General features: G+C 41.4%; 1 protein-coding gene and 1 long non-coding RNA gene across 2 annotated transcripts in view; one reads left to right on the forward strand and one right to left on the reverse strand.

Annotated features, from left to right (window-relative positions):
- LOC102165783 overlaps positions 1-17,303 on the forward strand; it is a 56,864-nt gene that overhangs the window by 35,880 nt on the left and 3,681 nt on the right. The window contains exon 3 of the long non-coding RNA XR_002336246.1: positions 10,307-10,437. This is a non-coding gene — a long non-coding RNA (uncharacterized LOC102165783). The remainder of the gene's footprint in view (positions 1-10,306; positions 10,438-17,303) is intronic.
- DENND1B (DENN domain containing 1B) overlaps positions 10,944-17,303 on the reverse strand; it is a 244,302-nt gene continuing 237,942 nt past the window's right edge. Inside the window, 2 exon segments of the mRNA XM_021064483.1 lie at positions 10,944-16,641; positions 16,644-16,848. Of these exon segments, the coding sequence (XP_020920142.1) occupies positions 16,334-16,641; positions 16,644-16,848 (513 nt within the window). The 3' untranslated portion in view covers positions 10,944-16,333.

Raw genomic sequence — 17,303 nt, forward strand, 5'->3', positions numbered from 1 at the left:
GGGAGAGATAGATAGGGATACAACAAAGTATGTGACAGTATTTGATATGCCATTTTGCAGAAGAAATCGGCCCTAAATGGAGTCTGGTATTTATACTCTGGAAGGTGACTGGAGGAAAGTGACAGTGAGAGGTGATTTATAGTTGTGTGTGTTGCAGTTAAGGTCCTGGGAGTATTTGGTCTCTGTGTCCCCATAGCACTTTGCTTCTACTGCTTATACAACATAACACACATTGTGGTGTAGTTAATTACACTTTCATCGGCCACTTCCAGTGTATTATAATCTTGTTTTTCATTGCTGAGCACCTACTATATGCTGAACATAGTAGTAAGTACTTCACAAAAATGATTGTATTTAATTCCTACAGCAAACTTAGGTGGTAAATATCATAAATAAAATCAGTCATGGAATGGATTTTTCTCTATTATACAAATATAAGATAAACATATTAAACTACTACTACTGAGATAGGCAAAAGTCATCTGAAAGATGTAGGGGGTTATGTGGGCCTCATAATTAACACACTTGAAGAGGTAGAATTTCAGGCAGAAGAGGCTTGATCCTTTGTAGAGGTATAGGAAAAGAGATAGTACAGAAATGAGGAAGTCTTAAATTTTCTGTTCCCAATGGATCAGGCTGTCATCAAGGTAGACGTAATATAAATTGGCATTAGCCTTCACTTATTTCTGCTCCCATGTACAAAATCACCTTTATGGTATGATGAATGCATCTGGATTCTTTTAATGATTTGATGCCTATAAATATCCAATTCTTTTTACCTCTCTTATTTTGATTCCATACCCAATACATAGTTTTCCTCCCCATACAAGGAAAAAGCACTAGTCATATAGGTATTTTTGTCCTGCTTCACAGTAATTTTTCCTGAGAAATCAAGAAAGTGGTTTCTGATTAGGTTCTGGCTCTCTTTGCAGCCTGACTGCAGGAGAGCTTGTGCCGAGCAGATGGCCAGCACATATTTCTGGCCTTTGTGACAGTGGTGTTTCACTGTAAATCTGTAAGTTAGTATTCTGGATGTCTGAGCCCATCGTGTATGTGCCTCTTTCCTCAAGAATCAGGCTTTCAGGGTTTGATCACCCCTTGATATGATAGGAATTAGTCCCTGGGTCTTCCAGGCAGAGAGTTAGAACACTGCTGGTTACCTTTAGATCATATTTGCTAAAGAAAAACTAGAGAATGTGAATAATCAAAGAGAAGACAAAACAAAACACCAGAGAGAGCATTCAAATAGGTGGATATAAGGCCAGAGGAGTACTAGGCCAGGGGGCAGCAAAATTTTTCTGTAAAGGATTAGATAGTCAATATTCTAGTATTGCCAGACTACAGTAAGATCTCTAAACCACTAAATTCTTTGGTAATGATATGAAAACTGCTGTAGATAATATGTCAGTGAAAGAGCATGGCTATGTTCTCTTAACACTTTAAATAGGTTACCGGCCATATTTAGCTCATGGGCTATAGTTTGCTGAACCATTATCTAGACTATTACATCCTGGAGCAAGGATCATGAAAAATTGAATCTTGAACCTTATGTCCGTAAATTCTAAATACACAGTGTACCAGAAGGAATCCAGGGTTTAAGAATGTGGGAGATCCCACTGTGGCTCCCTGGTAATGAACCCAACTAGTATCCATGAGGATGTGGGTTTGATCCTTGGCCTAGCTCAGTGGGTTAATCATCTGGCATTGCTGTGAGCTGAAGTGTAGGTCAGCAGCTGTAGCTCTGTTTCAACCCCCAGCCTGGGGACCTCCGTATACTGCAGGTGCACATGTGCAACTGCACATCTACTCACTCTACTCATCCTCTTACCTAACACCTGCCCTGAGTACATTCTCTGAAAGTGTCCTGAAGATACTTCACAAAGTCATTGAGAGAGGTACCAGTGAAGGGCACTGGCATTTTTTAAAGGCTCCACAATGGCTTCCTTTGTAAAGGGAGAAACTTCTTTTGGGATGGACTCTTTTACTTCCATGGGGGTCATGAGGTCATGGTAGCACTTGATAGCCAGCAACATGATGGCACATTGACCATAAAGGAAAGCAGGGATGAAATGGTAATCAAGTTTTTGACCTTAAGTGGTCTTTCACATTGGTTAATTATGGTTTCCCCATGGACTTGTGACCCATCCTATGGATGTCACTAAACCGTTCCCCAGAGTCCCTAGTGTTGTTCAATGGGCTCAAGTAAAAATTGTTCTTTGTAGGTGGGGTGAAGTTTATGTATGTAATTATTAACAAATATATTCCTCAAAAAAGCTAGGTATAAAAACTGTCATTTGCCACATGTCTAGCTAGCCTATAGAATAGACCAATGGTCAATCCTTGAGTTGGACTATTCTCTAAGGAAACAAAGCAGCCAACTGGTGACTTGTGAGGTTTACAAAGTAGTCTGGAAAATGTAATTTATAGAATTCCAACCCCAGCATTACAAAGTCAAGTATGTAAGGTAAGCTTGATGCTAAGACCCAATAGTTAGATAACCAGCAAAACCTACTTTTTGGCCATTCAGCAACCCTATGCATTCTCTAACCTTTATGTAAACCTCTGTGTAGCTCAATTTTCAAACACAGGAGTTAGAGAATATAAGGAAAAACCATCCAAGCTGAAGAATACAATAACTGAAATAAAAATATATGAGAAGGAATTAATAGTAGATTAGATGACACAGATGAATAAATCAGTGAACTGGAAGATAGTAGTGGAAATCATTCAAGCTAAACAGAAAAAAGAATTTAAAAAATCAAACAGTTTGAGAGACCTCTGCAACAGCATCAAGTATGCTAATATTTGCATCAGGGGTCTCAGAAGAAGAATGGGGAGAGTTAGGGGCAGAGAACATATTTGAAGACATAATAGCTGGAAACTTTCCTAACCTGGGCAAGGAAACAGATATCTATTTAGGGAGCACAGAAATTCCAAACAAAGATATTTGGTCCACACCAAGACACTTTGTATTTAAAATTGCAAAAATTACATAGAGAATATTAAATGAAGCAAGGAAAAATTAACTCCCATAAGACTTATAAGCTGACCTTATAGTGGAAACTCTGTAGGCCAGAAAGAGGCAGCACAATATATTTAAAATGATGAAAACATCTACAACTAATAATACTCTACCTGCAGGCTATAATTCAGACTTGAAGGAGAGATCAAATACTTTACAGACAAGCAAAAGCTAAAAGAGTTCAGCAACACAAAAGTAGCTTTACTAGAAATGTAAAAGGGATTTCTGGAGCAGCAAAGAAAATGTCACGAAATATAAAATTAGGAAAGGACAAATACACAGTAGAGGTAGAAGATGAACCACTTAGTAGGAAAGTTAAAAGACAAAAGTAGTAAACCACCTATATCCACAATAAGTATCTAATGAATTCAAACAAAATAGATGAAAAATATATCAAAATATTAAACATGATTGGGGGAGTAAAAATGCAGTGTTGTAAAAATTGATTCAAACTTAAGGAATCAACAAGTTAAAATAATCTCATATATATGCAGATTGCTGCATATAACCCTCATGGTGACCATAAATCAAAAATTTTAATAGATATCCACACAAAGAGGATGAAATCCAATAATTACAATAAAAAATGGCCATCAAATCACAAGGGAAGAGTGCAAAAGTAGAAAAAAGGAATAAAAATTTTAAAAAAACAACGCCAAATCAATTTTAAAAATGGCAGTACATAGACACCTATCAGTAATTACTTTAAATGTTAGTGGACCAAACGCTACACTCAAAAGACTAGAGTGGCCAAATGGATACAAAACAAAACCATGTTATGCTACCTATGAGAGACTCCCTTCAGATCTAGAGACATACACAGACTAAAGGTGAGGGAAGGGGGAAATATACCTTGCAAATGGAAATGAAAAGAAAGCCAAAGTAGCAATATTTATATCAGACAAAATAGACTTTAAATCAAAGATTTTAACCATACAAAGAATGTTACATATGATAAAAGAATACAACAAGAAGATATAAAAATTGTAAATACATATGAATCAACATAGGGGCATCTCAACTCATAAAGCAAATATGAAGGGAGTAATTGAACATAGCACAATATTAATAGGAGAATTTAATGCCAGACTTACATTAATGGACTGAAAATCTAGTCAGAAAATACTGGTGTGAAAAGATACATCAAACCAGATGTCCTTAAGATATACATACAGGACATTCCGACAAAAAGAGCAGGACATAAGACACATTCCTTTCTAGTACATATGGTATATTTTCCAGGGTAGATCATATGCTAGGCCACAAAACAAGTCTCAGTATATTTAAGAAAATTGAAATTATGTGGAGCTTTTTTCCCAGCCACATTGCTCTGAAACTAGGAATCAACTACATGAAAAACACTGCAAAAATCACAATCACATGGAAGCTAAACAGTATGGTACAAAAACTCCAATGGTTCACTGAAGAATTCAAAGAGGAAATTTAAAAAGTTTTTAAATACCTGTAGGCAAATCAAAAATTAAAACACAATCCAAAATCTGTGGGATAGAAACAAAAGCAGTTCTGAGAAGAAAGTTTATAGCTATATAAGCTTACTTAGGAAACAAGAAAAATCTCAAAATAATCTAGCCTTACATCTAAGGCAACTAGGAAAAAAATCCCAAAATTAGTAGAATGAAATAGTAAATGTTAGGTGGAAATAAGTAGAGACTTGAAAACAATAGAAAAGACCAATGAAACTAAGAGCTGGTTCTTTGAAAAGACAAACAAAATTGATAAATCTTTAGCTAAATTCTTCAAGAAATAGAGAGGACCCCCCCCAATAATTTCAGAAATGAAAAGGGTGAAGTTACAATGGACAGCATAGAAATAAAAGGGATCGTAAGAGATTGTACAATTATTGGCCAATAAAATGGACAACCTAGGAGAAATGGACAAATTTCTAGAAATGTACAACCTTCCAAGAATGAAGCAGGAAGGAACAGAAGTATGAATAAACCAAATACCAGTGATAAAGTTGAGCAATTTAAAAAAAACTAACAAATTAAAGTCTGGGAACAGAAGGCTACTTCTCAAACTGTTCCAAAAAAGTCGCAGAGAAAGGAATGTTTCTAAACTTATTCTAAAGGCTAGCATCACCATTATACTAAAAACAAAACAAAATTATAGGCCAGTATCACTGATGAACATAGATGCAAAACTCAACAAAATATTAGCAAGCCAAATCCAACAATACATTAAAAAGATCATATACCATGATCATGTGGGATTTCTTCCAGAGATACAAGGATGGTTCAATATCTGAAAAATAAATGTAACACACTACATTGACAAATAGAAGAATAAAAATCATATGCTCATCTCAATAGATGCAGAAAATGCTCTTGACAAAATTCAACATCTATTTATGATTTTAAAAATCCACAAAATTGGTATAGGGGACATAACATAATAAAGAGTATATTAAATGACCATAATAAAGCCCATAACTAACATCCTGCTCAGTATGAAAAGCTGAAAGCTTTTCTTCTAGAATCAGGAATAAGACAAGGATGCTCACTCTCATCACATTTATTCAGCATAAACTCAGGAGTCCTAGCCACAGCAATAACACAAGATAAATGAAAGCCATCCAAATTGGAAGAAGTAAAACTGTGACTCTTTGCAGATGACATGATACTATATACATAAAACCCTAAAGAGTCCCCCCAAAACTATTAAGAACTAATAAATAGTAAAGTAGCAAGATACAAAATTAATATTCAGAAATCTATCTAATAAGGAGCTAACATGCAAATAAACAACTCATACAGCTCACAACAACAACAAAATGCCATTACACGATTATCACATGAAAAGAATGTGGCCAAATAATGTAGATAAGGTATAATAAAGATGTTTCAGAAGTTAATTCATGAAAACATTAGGGTTAGAATTTCGTGATGTGTATGGCATGTTGCATCTTTTAAATTTGTTTTTCATTCTAAAGGAGTGTTCACTTTTTAAATGAACAATACAAGTTGTGTGCTTTCAAAGGAGTGAGTCAGAGGAGGGTAGCCTGAAATTTCAGTGTGGAAATCAAAGTAATTCATGTACATGAAAATTGTTCATTGTTTCCATTTGATTCCTAGCAGAGCAACTAGAAGGAATAGACGCAAATTCAGTGTGTGTTTGAAAGACTAGGTTGAGGGAAGAGAGTAAACAAGTGAAGAGTCATAAAACAATGTTGGAACTGTGGCAATAGAAATTGTGTCAGGATACCTAGAATTGTTGCCTTATTTAACTCAGCGTATCCAGCAAAACCCTTGCTTAGCCACTCTGTCTTCTTGAATTTTATCTTGTGAAAATAATGACAATTTATTCTTAGATCTTTAAATATGTTTATCATATAGTCAATTTCAAGTTGCTTTCATTTTGTCCTTCTCAAGGAGCAAAACGTCTTCATGTGATTTACTTTTTTTTTTTTTTGTCTTTTTTAGGGCTGAACCTGCAGTATATGGAAGTTCCCAGGCTAGGGGTCGAATCAGAGCTACAGCTGCCAGCCTACACCACAGCCACAGCAATGTGGGATCCAAGCCAAGTCTGCAAGCTACACCACAGCTCACGGCAACGCCAGATCCTTAACCCACTAAGCAAGGCCAGGGATCGAACCCGCAACCTCATGGTTCCTAGTCGGATTTGTTAACCACTGCGCCACAATGGGAACTCCTGATTTACTTTTCTAAATCATCGTCAGTGCTTTCGACGATGGTCCTGTGTGCTTTGGCTTTCAAAGTGCATCTGCGAAATGGCTTTGCTTTACCGTGTAGGGCTCCAGAGCTGCCCCTGTGTGGACTATGTTTTATGACAATTTCTTAGTTTGAGGGTTCTGTGCTGTGTGCAGCGTATACAGAATTTAGGTCCGTGGTAATATACCACAAAACCATATGAGGCAAATACTGAGATTTGATTTCTCATACAAACTTTTTTGGTTGTTTCTGACTTTATTTTCCTATTCAGATCCCAGACAGAAGAGTCCATTGGCAGTTCTCTGGGTCAGAGGGTAAAATTTTTCTGTTCCCAACTTATTAGATCCGATATTTCTTTTAGAGTCCTGATACAGAAGTCTTAATTTCTCATGCACACCTCTTGTGAACCACAAGCTTCATCTATTGAATCCATAAGCGTATTAACCAGCTAGATTTTAGCTCATATGAACTATGCCCATATCTACTACCTACTACTTCATTAGCTTTAATGCACTGATTTGGCTTCATGATTCTTTTTCTTAACCTCAAGGCATTCCTTTCTGAGGTCCCAGTAAACATTTTCAATATTCTTAGTATGTTTTATTTAACACTCCTGTGAGCTGCTGAAGATGGCTAACACCTGGCCATCTGCCCCAGTGCAAGTCACGAGACTCATTCATTCTCACAAACAGAAACCATGATTTATTGGTGATTTTAGGAGTATGGTTGCAATGGAGTGGAAGAAAAAAAATTCAGTAAGCAGAACTGTTAACAGTTGTTATCAGCCTTCCTAAAAGTTTGCTGTAAATGGATTTTTTTTCTTTTTATGTCTGCATCTGAGGCATATCATGTGTATGGTCACCATGTCTTAAATACAATTATTATCGATGGGAAAGAATTGCTTACATTTATGTAGCAGAAAGTTTTTTAAAAGGACAAATTGCCAGCATCTACCAGTTGTCATTTGCCTAGAAATTCAAATGGTTTTCTAATGGTTTGTCAGTGAGCATGTACCCCGGGCAGGAAGCCTATAATATAAAACAACAGTTCTTCTTAGCATCTATTTCACAAATTGGGATTTTTGCCTAATGGGTTGTATCCAATTTGGACATTTATCAAATCTCAGAAAACTCAGCTCTTAATTAAAATTATTCTTTTAGTTTGTAATTTGGGGGAAATGGGGTGAAATATTAAATGGATACCATCAGTGTAATTTTTTTTTTGGCTGCACTTGTAGAATGCAGAAGTTCCCAGGCCAGGGACTGAACCTGTGCCATAGCTGCAGCCATGCTGGATCCTTAACCCTCTGAGCCATGAGGGAACTTCCACCATCAGTGTACTTTGATACTCCAAATCGAGTCCTCATATTAGAAATTGGAGTTATAAAAAGTAATTTGTAAAATTGAAATACATTGCTTTAATGGTTAAATGGTATTACTACAAAACACCATCAATATAAAACAATTTCCATTTTAAAAGTAGGCCTGATTTTAAAGTAACAAAACTGGAGTTCCCATCATGGCGCCGTGGAAACGAATCAGACTTAGCATCCAAAAGGACCTGGGTTCGATCCCTGGCCTCGCTCAGTGGGTTAAGGATCCGGCGTTGCCGTGAGCTGTGGTGTAGGTTGCAGATGCAGCTCGGATCCCCCACTTGCTGTGGCTGTAGTGTAGGCCAGTGGCTACAGCTCCACTTCACCCCCTAGCCTGAGAACCTCCATATGCCACAGGTGCGGCCCTAAAAAGACAAAAAGAAAAATAAGTAAATAGAAAAATAACTGAAAAGTAAGCATTCTGACTTGAATGTTGGCTCCTGGACATGAGCAAAATTTTCAGAGCGATAGATAAACATCTATGGGGATTCTGAAAAGGATGTCAAGTGCCCTTGAAAGCTTTATATGTCAATACCCTTGGATCCACAATAAAAAAATCGCATCATGCCTTTCCTTTCCCTCCACATCGCTAAGGCCCTGGGTCTTCCCTTAGTTACCATGCGCGATGGGTGGGGCCCCCCATCTGCCCCCATCTGCTCACCAACACATGTAAAAAAACTAAGAGGAAGGAAGGGGTGAAAAGAGAGAAACGATACCGCAGAGAACACCTGTATACATGACCAAGATTAGTGGAGAGTGAATTAACTGAGTTGGGGGGCGTGGGGGCGCCGGGGGCGGGGGGGGGAGGGCAAAACAGAAGAGAATCCAAGCGTTAATACCGTCTCCCAAGAAGAACTGCAGAGCAGGCAGTTCTGCACTCAAAATTAAAACCTTGCCTAGTGCATTTTGTTCGATACTTAACGGAGAGAATGTGGCTTAGGCGTGCTATTTAATGGTTACCCTGCGGTTCTGCCTGAAGGCAGGGAGCTGAAGCCACTGTCAGGTTCCTGTCCCACCCTGGCCACTTGTTGCTATGAGTTGCTAAGGGTATCACTGATGTCTTTTGTCCCTCAATTGCTCAGGTCTACACAGGACTAATTACAGCACCGACTGCGGAACCTCTAGGAGCACGGTCCAGGCTTGTTTATTCCTTGTTTTTGAAGCGGTAGAGCTGAGTCTAATGGAAAGCTAGGTTTGGGAGCTGCTGGATCAGATAAAATCTAAGATTTTAATAGGTTTATACTCCACAAACACCCCTCAGTTCAAATGAAGTGGGATACTTAGGCATGTTTTCTGTGCCTCAAATTGGTCCTCTTTTGGGGCCCACAGGGGGTTGGTTCCAGGACAAACCCCCACCCTGATACCAAATCCAAGGATGCTCAAGTCCCTCATATAAAATGACGGATGTAGTACTGGAGTTCCCGATGCGGTGCAGTCGGTTAAGGACCCGGTGTTGTCTCTTCAGGGACTCAAGTTGCTGCTGAGGTCCAAGTTTGATATCTGGCCCGACACCGTGGGTTAAAGCATCTGGCATTGCTGTAGCAGGGGTGTAGGTCCCAGCTGCAGCTCGGATTTGATCCCTGGCCCAGGAACTTTCATGAGCCATGGGTGTGGCCAAAAAAAAAATAAATATGTGGTTGTATTTCCACATGACCTGCATATATTCTCCCATGTATTTTAAACAACCTCTAGATTTCTTGTAATACCTAATGCAATGTAAGTGCTATATAAATCATTGTAAAATATAGTGTAAATGTTATATAAGTAATTGCTAGCAGGGAGTAAATTCAAGTTTTGTTTTTTTGGAAGTGTCTGGAATTAAGGTTTTTTTTTTTTTTCCATCTGGGTTGGTTGGATCTGCGGTTATAGCCACATGGATACAGAGGGCTGACTGCATATGGCAGCTGCAATGCACCCAAAAAGTTTCTCAATATTACTAATTCATCCTAAGGGTAGACACGTCTACTTTAAATAGAAGCGAAGCTTCAGGGAAATGAGGTAAGAGGACTAAGCCAATGGCAGAACTTGGGGAAGGCTTTAATTGACCTGGAAACTTCCCCAGACACTAACTTTTATGCTGTTAATACTACATTTACCATAAATGTGTAAATTTTTGTGTGTCCTATAATTGATTGTTACTTCCAGGAGAGAAGATGTCAGACTCACTACAAAATAAGACTCTAAAAAGGGTGTATTGTCTTTCAATTTCATTTTTTTACACAGGGAAAGTCCACCTGGGCTTCTGTGTCTGCACGTGGAAAATGAAGCCGCGACGTCTTTCTCAGACACAGACACCGAGAGGCACCGAGCAGCCCCCCTGGGAAGGCGGCAGGCAGTGTCCAGAAGGGGTAGACGTGAGTTACCCTTAGGCTTCCAAGGACAGTACCTCTTCTCTTATGGTCAAACCTTGGCTTCCTCTATGGAAACAAGTTCAGCACAAGAGTCTCAGAAATTCTGCACCCACAGGCAACTGTGTGCTTATTTGGAAGTGATGCCTGCTCTGGGTGCAGCCTTTGGAGGCCTGGCAGGAACTTGGCCTCCCGAGGCGTATGGGAGCCGCTTCCGCACTTGACTTGGGGTCTGGCCGGCCCGGCTCCTGCAGGAAGGTCAGTGAACAGCTGTGTGGCTTGGCTGGTCCTGCTCTGCGGGCCTGTCCTTAGCAACACTCTGCCTGCCTCTTCTGTGGTTTCAAATTCTAATGAGCTTAGCTGACCAGACACCAAAGAATGGATGCTCCTCCAGCCTCAGTGCACACCACGCAGTTACCCCGCTCCGAGATGGAGACGCAGGGTCCCTGGGACGGTTCCCTGGGACACTGACAGGGAGAACGGACCGCAAAAGAAGAGTCACCACCAGGCCGTTTCGATTATGACCAATTTTATTTTAAACCTGCATTTCGGGCACTTTATGGTAATGCGTCGTCCATCCAATAGTTACTTTTGCATATATTTTTTTAAATTCCCCAAACAGTACTTTTCTACACAGTGTCCTCCCGATAGTAGTCAACGTGTGAGATGATTTTTCCTGTAGCCTCAAGGATGCACGACAGCAAAGCACATCTCAGTGCTGGGCAGGTGCGTACGGATGTCTGTCACCCCGTCTAGCAAAAAGCTCAAGGTTTTCAGTCCTTTCAAACAGTTATGCATTTAAAGCCAGAGAAATAAGCTTTGGAAAAGTTCAATTTTTAACCCTATGTACCTTTTGCGTAAAAAAAAAAAACTTTATGTGTTTTAAACTACAGGCTTCATGCAGTTCATGCCTGTTGGCTGTTGTAGGCATTGCTGTATGTACTGAATCATGACAGATTCAAGAGATATCATTTTTGGTGTATGATGATTAAATAGTCCCCATGGAAACTGGACTGTTGGAGGGACACACCCGGAGCATTTAGGAGGCACAGAGCCCTGACCTCGTCCCATGCTGCACGTCGCGTCATCAGCCAGAGTGGGTCTGTCATGTCCTCGACAAGGCTCTTCTGAGACACGAAGTGACACAGAGACGAAGAGACTCAGAGGCTGAGCTGTGGAAGAGGTAATCATTTGTGACTTGGCAATCTTTTAGGATAAAAGATTGTGTATTTTAAATCACTAAGTACGGTTTGAAAGAACAGAGCTTTCTGGACGGCAGGCATCGGGGAGAGCAGCCGTCCAGGAGTACCGTGCTTTGTTTTTTTTTTTTGGTATGTTTGTGTCTTGCACCTAGAGCTACAGATTTTCCACAGTGCTTTTCTGCCTCATTCAAGTACAATAAAAAGTAGAAATCTATAGAAGCTCTAAGGTTAAACAAACTGTACACTATACAAAAATTAACTTAATTTACAGACAGAGTATTGGCAATGCCCTTTATAAATCTGAAGATTCATCACAGAGGATATTACAATCGACGTATGTGTTGTCATCACCATACAAATGCCATCTAGATTTACGTGGTACAGAACCAAGGAGCTGTTAAACGTACGCATGAAGAGTCAGCATTTTGCACTATCTACATTTCTTCTAAAGTAACAGTATTATCAATACTAGAGCTAAGGTTCAGGATTTTCTTATTGCATATTTATTGTTGCTGAGGCAGTTAGTTATGATACAATAATGCAATAGTCATAATTATTTTAAATAAACAAAAACATTTCTCTTGCCAACAGTATAAAGAATTTTTTCTAAAATCACATAGAACATTGCTACATATTGTTTTACACAAATACTGAAAAATATGACCTTAAGGCACCTGCTAGAGCAGCAGATGTGCAGATTTATATGAACTAAATTATGCAAGAAAAATATTGCACAAATCCTATCATTTTCAAAATAAAATGTTTCTTCCTAAATGCACCTAATTTCCTATCTTGACCAAATCAAACTGTGAACTGATTTGCTCAAACAACTCTGCCTCTTAAACTTTAAGAAACAGAATACAGATTCTCCGGGCTTGACACAGGAAAGACGTCAATACTGAGAGTTGGTAAAAACCAGTTCCTACGTGAAGAAGTGCTTTGGAGGCATTGGGTTTGGTATTCATTTTACATTCTTAAATTTATATTCTGATCGACCAATACCTACCCAGAATCAGGATCGTTTATGCTAAAAACAAAATGGAATTCACATTAGAAAATTTATTTGTGAAAAGAAATCTTTTCCTGAAAATCCAGATTTTCTAGAAAAGACGGAAGATCTACTCATGATGAGACTCGTCACAGCTTTGTCCTTTTGCTCCGCAGTCTACTTCTTCACCTTATTTCAGAAAACTTCTTTCCTAGCATTCCTGGGTCCTTTTTATTAGGATATGAACACAGAATCCTAAGCACAGCACGGGCACTTACAGTTTTAGTTTAAGTGTGTGGGGGGGTGTTTCTAGAGAATGCTGTTTCCAAGACGAAGATGGTGCAACGAGACCGCCTCAGCAGGCATCCGCGTGCTGGGTTACTGCGGAAGGGAGAGAGGTGGCCCTAGCAGTTCCCGGGAGCATGTTCCCGCTCGGAGCCTTGCTGCCTGCAAGAGGGGACCTGGGTGATGACAAAAGCCAGAGGAACAAGAACACGCAGCTCTAAGAGTCTCTGCATCTGTCCTGTAGAGGCAGGTCATCTCGGCTAGCAGCATTCCCGTACTTCGTACCATCGAGAGAAGAGGCGGTTAGTGAAATTAGAGGCGGTACAATGGTTCTGCACTTAGAGCATGTTTTAGATCAAGCAGCTTTTAAAAGATCTTTTCTGGTGATCAAATTGGGACTGAATAACTTCAAAGCAGAATACGTTATTATTAGCAGAGATGGGTGGTTCCTTTGCCTTGTAATTAGTTCTTCGGAACGGGAACTAGGTCAATTCGTTTATTCTCCCACATCCGCAGTTACTGGATCTTGCATGTAACTGGCACAAAGAGTCAATAAATGTTTCCTAAGTGAATGACTGATTTTTAATCAGGAAAATAATCATGTTATATTTTGGTGCTTTTCTAAAATATGCTCAAGTAGGTAACCATGCAAATATATCACTTAACAATAAATACTCTCACTTAGCAAAACAGTAGCTCCTAATTCACATTTCTGTCCCCTGAAATGCCATGGATGCAGTAATGAGGGCAAGAGGCTAAAAGCTGGGGTGGGATAAAGCCTGGATACCAGAGCCGGAGGTCTGATGTGTTTATACAATTCTGTTTGTAGAACAGGGGTTGCTGCTTTAGGGGGAGGAGAAGAATTCAAACCACAGAGGCATTTACAAATACCTGGTTCGGTTAAAATAGCAAATATGAACATAGTAGGGAAATAAGGTAATACTTTTATTTCAGAACTCATCTTAATTTCACTTCATTTCCCTGTAGCCAACCTAACACTGGGAGTCTAGTTTAAGAGCAGACTTTGAATACTCAAAATACAAATGGTCTGAAATGGGAATACTTGCTACTAGTCTTTTGGATTCTCTCCAAGAATAACATGGAGAGTTTTTGCTTTTGTTTGGAGCGTGGGATGTAAGAGCTGATTTTGTAAGTTAAGGCACAAATCCGATTTAAGATCCTTTGACACAAATGTCACTTGTCAGGGGATACATCCCTCACCACACACAGTAGTGCAGTCAGACATCTGGTGAAGTGACTGAAAGACAGAAAAAGAACTCCTGTTTCTGAGACCATGAAGCTTAGTGAGCAAATGGACTAAAACCCCCATTTTGCCTCTGTTACACTCACAACGGGCCCATTTTCCAGACTCTGGATTCTCAAGGGCAAAGTACCAACAATCACGTTAAAGGGTGGCTTTACATTCTTTTCAAAAATTAGGAATATTTGTCCAGCAGGTTAACAACCAGAATGACAGTTTTTCCTTCTCACGTGGGATGCCTTTCTAACATACTTCAACAAAATTACATGGAATTTCCTAATGAGTATATCAAGGCAAAATTTCAAAGACCCTTGAGTCTCAGCTTTGGCGTTAAAAAAAAATTTTTTTTTTCCTTAATATGTACGGAGTCCATCCTTATAAAGAAAACAAGATTTGTCTTCATAAACAAAAAATGGGTTAATTGCCCAAATAAAACACATCCATTTAGATTTTGGAATGTACTTTTAAAAACTTGGTCATTTTCTTTAACTTACAAGACTGATCTAAGTAGCTATTTTTAAGCAATGATTTTAACATATCCCCTTCCAGGATTTTCTTTAACTGAAAATTAAATTCTGATTTCAGCAAATATTTGAGAGCAGAGTCTTGATGGGGGTTCTGGAATGCTTTCTCACCTAGCTTTCCTAAAACAAGAACTTAAAAATTGTGATTGGGGATTACAGAGTCTATGTATTGAACATACTAACAACAAATTAACCCAAACATCACTGTTTTTTTTTTTTTTTTTCCCTGATCATCCCTGACAATCTAGCCAATCGTGAGGCCACCAAATGCCCAATTGCTCCTCAGGTGACATTCAAAGTGGGACAGTGAATGGGAGAGAGAAGAGACAATCTCTGGGTGGCTGTGCGCAGGGACTTCCTTCCAAAGGCCACAGGGGACCGGGAGCGACCCCCACATGCTGCATCAGCCAGTGACCAAGGTCACACTAACATTCGCAGAGCGTGGGGACAGAAGGAGACGGCACTTTTCCTCGGGCTCCCCTCCCCCTGCCATGATCCCATGCAGTCAGGAGAACATCAGGCAGACGCCTCCACGGCCTCTGAGCAGCTGTCGGGGCAGCAGAGACGAGAGTCTGAGAACCGGTCACGGCAGAGGCTACCGTCACCCCCGGCGGGATCCCAGGACGGGGACAGGGCCTCAGGGAAAAACGGAGGAAAATGCACGCGGCTCGGTCCTGAGCAGAAGGAGCAACAGCGGGGCTGAGGGCAGGCGGGGAGGGCTCTGGGCTTTGTCCACACAGCCTGCAAAGCGGAAACGCCCCAAAGAGAAAGCCAGCGACTGCGACAAGTAAAGATGAGGCGCTGCCACGCGTTCTGATGGTGGAGAATTAATTACTGCTGTGGAAAGAGCGAGAGGGGACGCTTTTAATCGGGAGAGTTCACGTTGCATTTGGTTTTCTGGGGGTGACTCCTGTTAGCAAAGGCATTTGGAGAGACGGAGAAATTTAAAGTGTCATCTGTAAACAGCAGTCGTCGAGTTCACATTGTAATTTCAGCACTGCACTCCTCTCACTGAGCACAGGTCAGTGTGTACCTATGTATACTTTCTGCAAAACAAGGCTGCAGTGTCCACCAGAGCGCTTTTCAACTTGGAAAAAATGAATTTTGTCCTTGATTCAATGACTAGAAAAAGGCATTATTGCTCCGTAGAACACTTGTAACTCATCTTTCAAAACTGACATGTAATTCCATAAATTACCTAAGAATACTTATTAGAGGCTTAAGATTAAGGCAGTTAGTGGGTCAGCAGTTTCGGGGGAGTTCTGATGGGTTCTGCCATCCTGGCCGGTTCGGTTCGTGCTCAACCAGATGACTGGCAGCTACCGGTGATGTGCAAGGGTGTATACGCAGCCTTAGGTGAAATAAAATCAGTGGCATTAAGCACCAGTTACTGGGAAAATCAGATGTTCAACATACACTTTCAACACACATACAAACTAGTGCCTGATTTAAGAGCACAGTAGGAGAATTAGCTTTACTTTTAAAAATCAATGATCTAGGTACCACGAGTTGGGGGCGGGGGGGACAAATAACAGGTGGCCGGAAGAGTCGTCCTTCCTGCGAATGGCCGTTTAGGTTACGTGCGACCCCAGAGGGTCTCCACAGACGGCTGGATGCAAGCCACTGACTCCCGGTTGTTGATTTAAGCTTGGTTTCCCCGTGCTTTTCCTTCTGTCACGTCTGAGTCCTGGTGGAAGGCGGATGTTATGTGACACAAGGACACTACTTCCTGCAGCAGCCCAGAACCTTCTGAAGGCTCCTGGGCTTCTCTGCCCTCTTTCTCCCAAGGAACAAAAGTGGAGGGACGGCGCCCGAGGCTGGGCACCGGCAGGTCGTCCGAGGTCTGGCTTAGTGTTTCCTTCCGCGCCGTCTGGGCCGCCTCGGGCGGGGCCAGCTGCACGTCCAGGCCTGCGGGAGGGACTGGCCGGTCCGGATCCGCGGGCCCGCTCCATCACCGAGAGGCTTCTCGTTGTTCTCCTCCGTCAGGCTGAACAGAGACTCCCTCAAGGCGCCGGAGGACGCCCGCTTCCTGGGAGAGGGGGGCAGGTGCCGGCCGTGGACGGCGCTGTCATCCTGCCCCAGGTGCCACTCGGCCTGGTCGCCAGAAGCACCGCAGAGCAGGGCCAGGTTGTTCTCACTGGGCGCGCTGGGTTTATTCTGCAAAAGAAACGACGCGTTTAGAAAAAACTCAATCAAGTTAGAGCAACTTCAGCAGGACTTTCTCCATGTTGAAATGGAGAGGCTGGGGCTGGACGGCCCTCCCGAGGAGATGTGGCAGCAGCAGCCTGAACCCTCTGCCCCAACGGTACTGCAAGGCGGATGCCGGGTCCCACGTCCCTGCACGTGTGACCCGGAAAAGTCAAGCTAGACTGCAAGTACCGGTGAGGGTGTGGAGAAAGAGCGCTCACGCCCTGCTGGTGGGGTGTGACCTGGGGCAGCCGCTGCAGAGACGGGTGCAGAGGTGCTCCCATTGCCACCCGCTCCGGGTACGGAGCACAGAGAGAAAACAGCCTCCTGATGGGGTCGCTCGCCCCGCTCACCACGGGGACGCTGCGCGGAGGGCTCAGTGCCACTGATGGCGGAGGGTAAGGAAATGAGGACACACAAACGTG

This window comes from Sus scrofa, chromosome 10 (assembly GCF_000003025.6).
Source record: "Sus scrofa isolate TJ Tabasco breed Duroc chromosome 10, Sscrofa11.1, whole genome shotgun sequence".
NCBI classification, from domain to species: Eukaryota; Metazoa; Chordata; class Mammalia; order Artiodactyla; family Suidae; genus Sus; species Sus scrofa.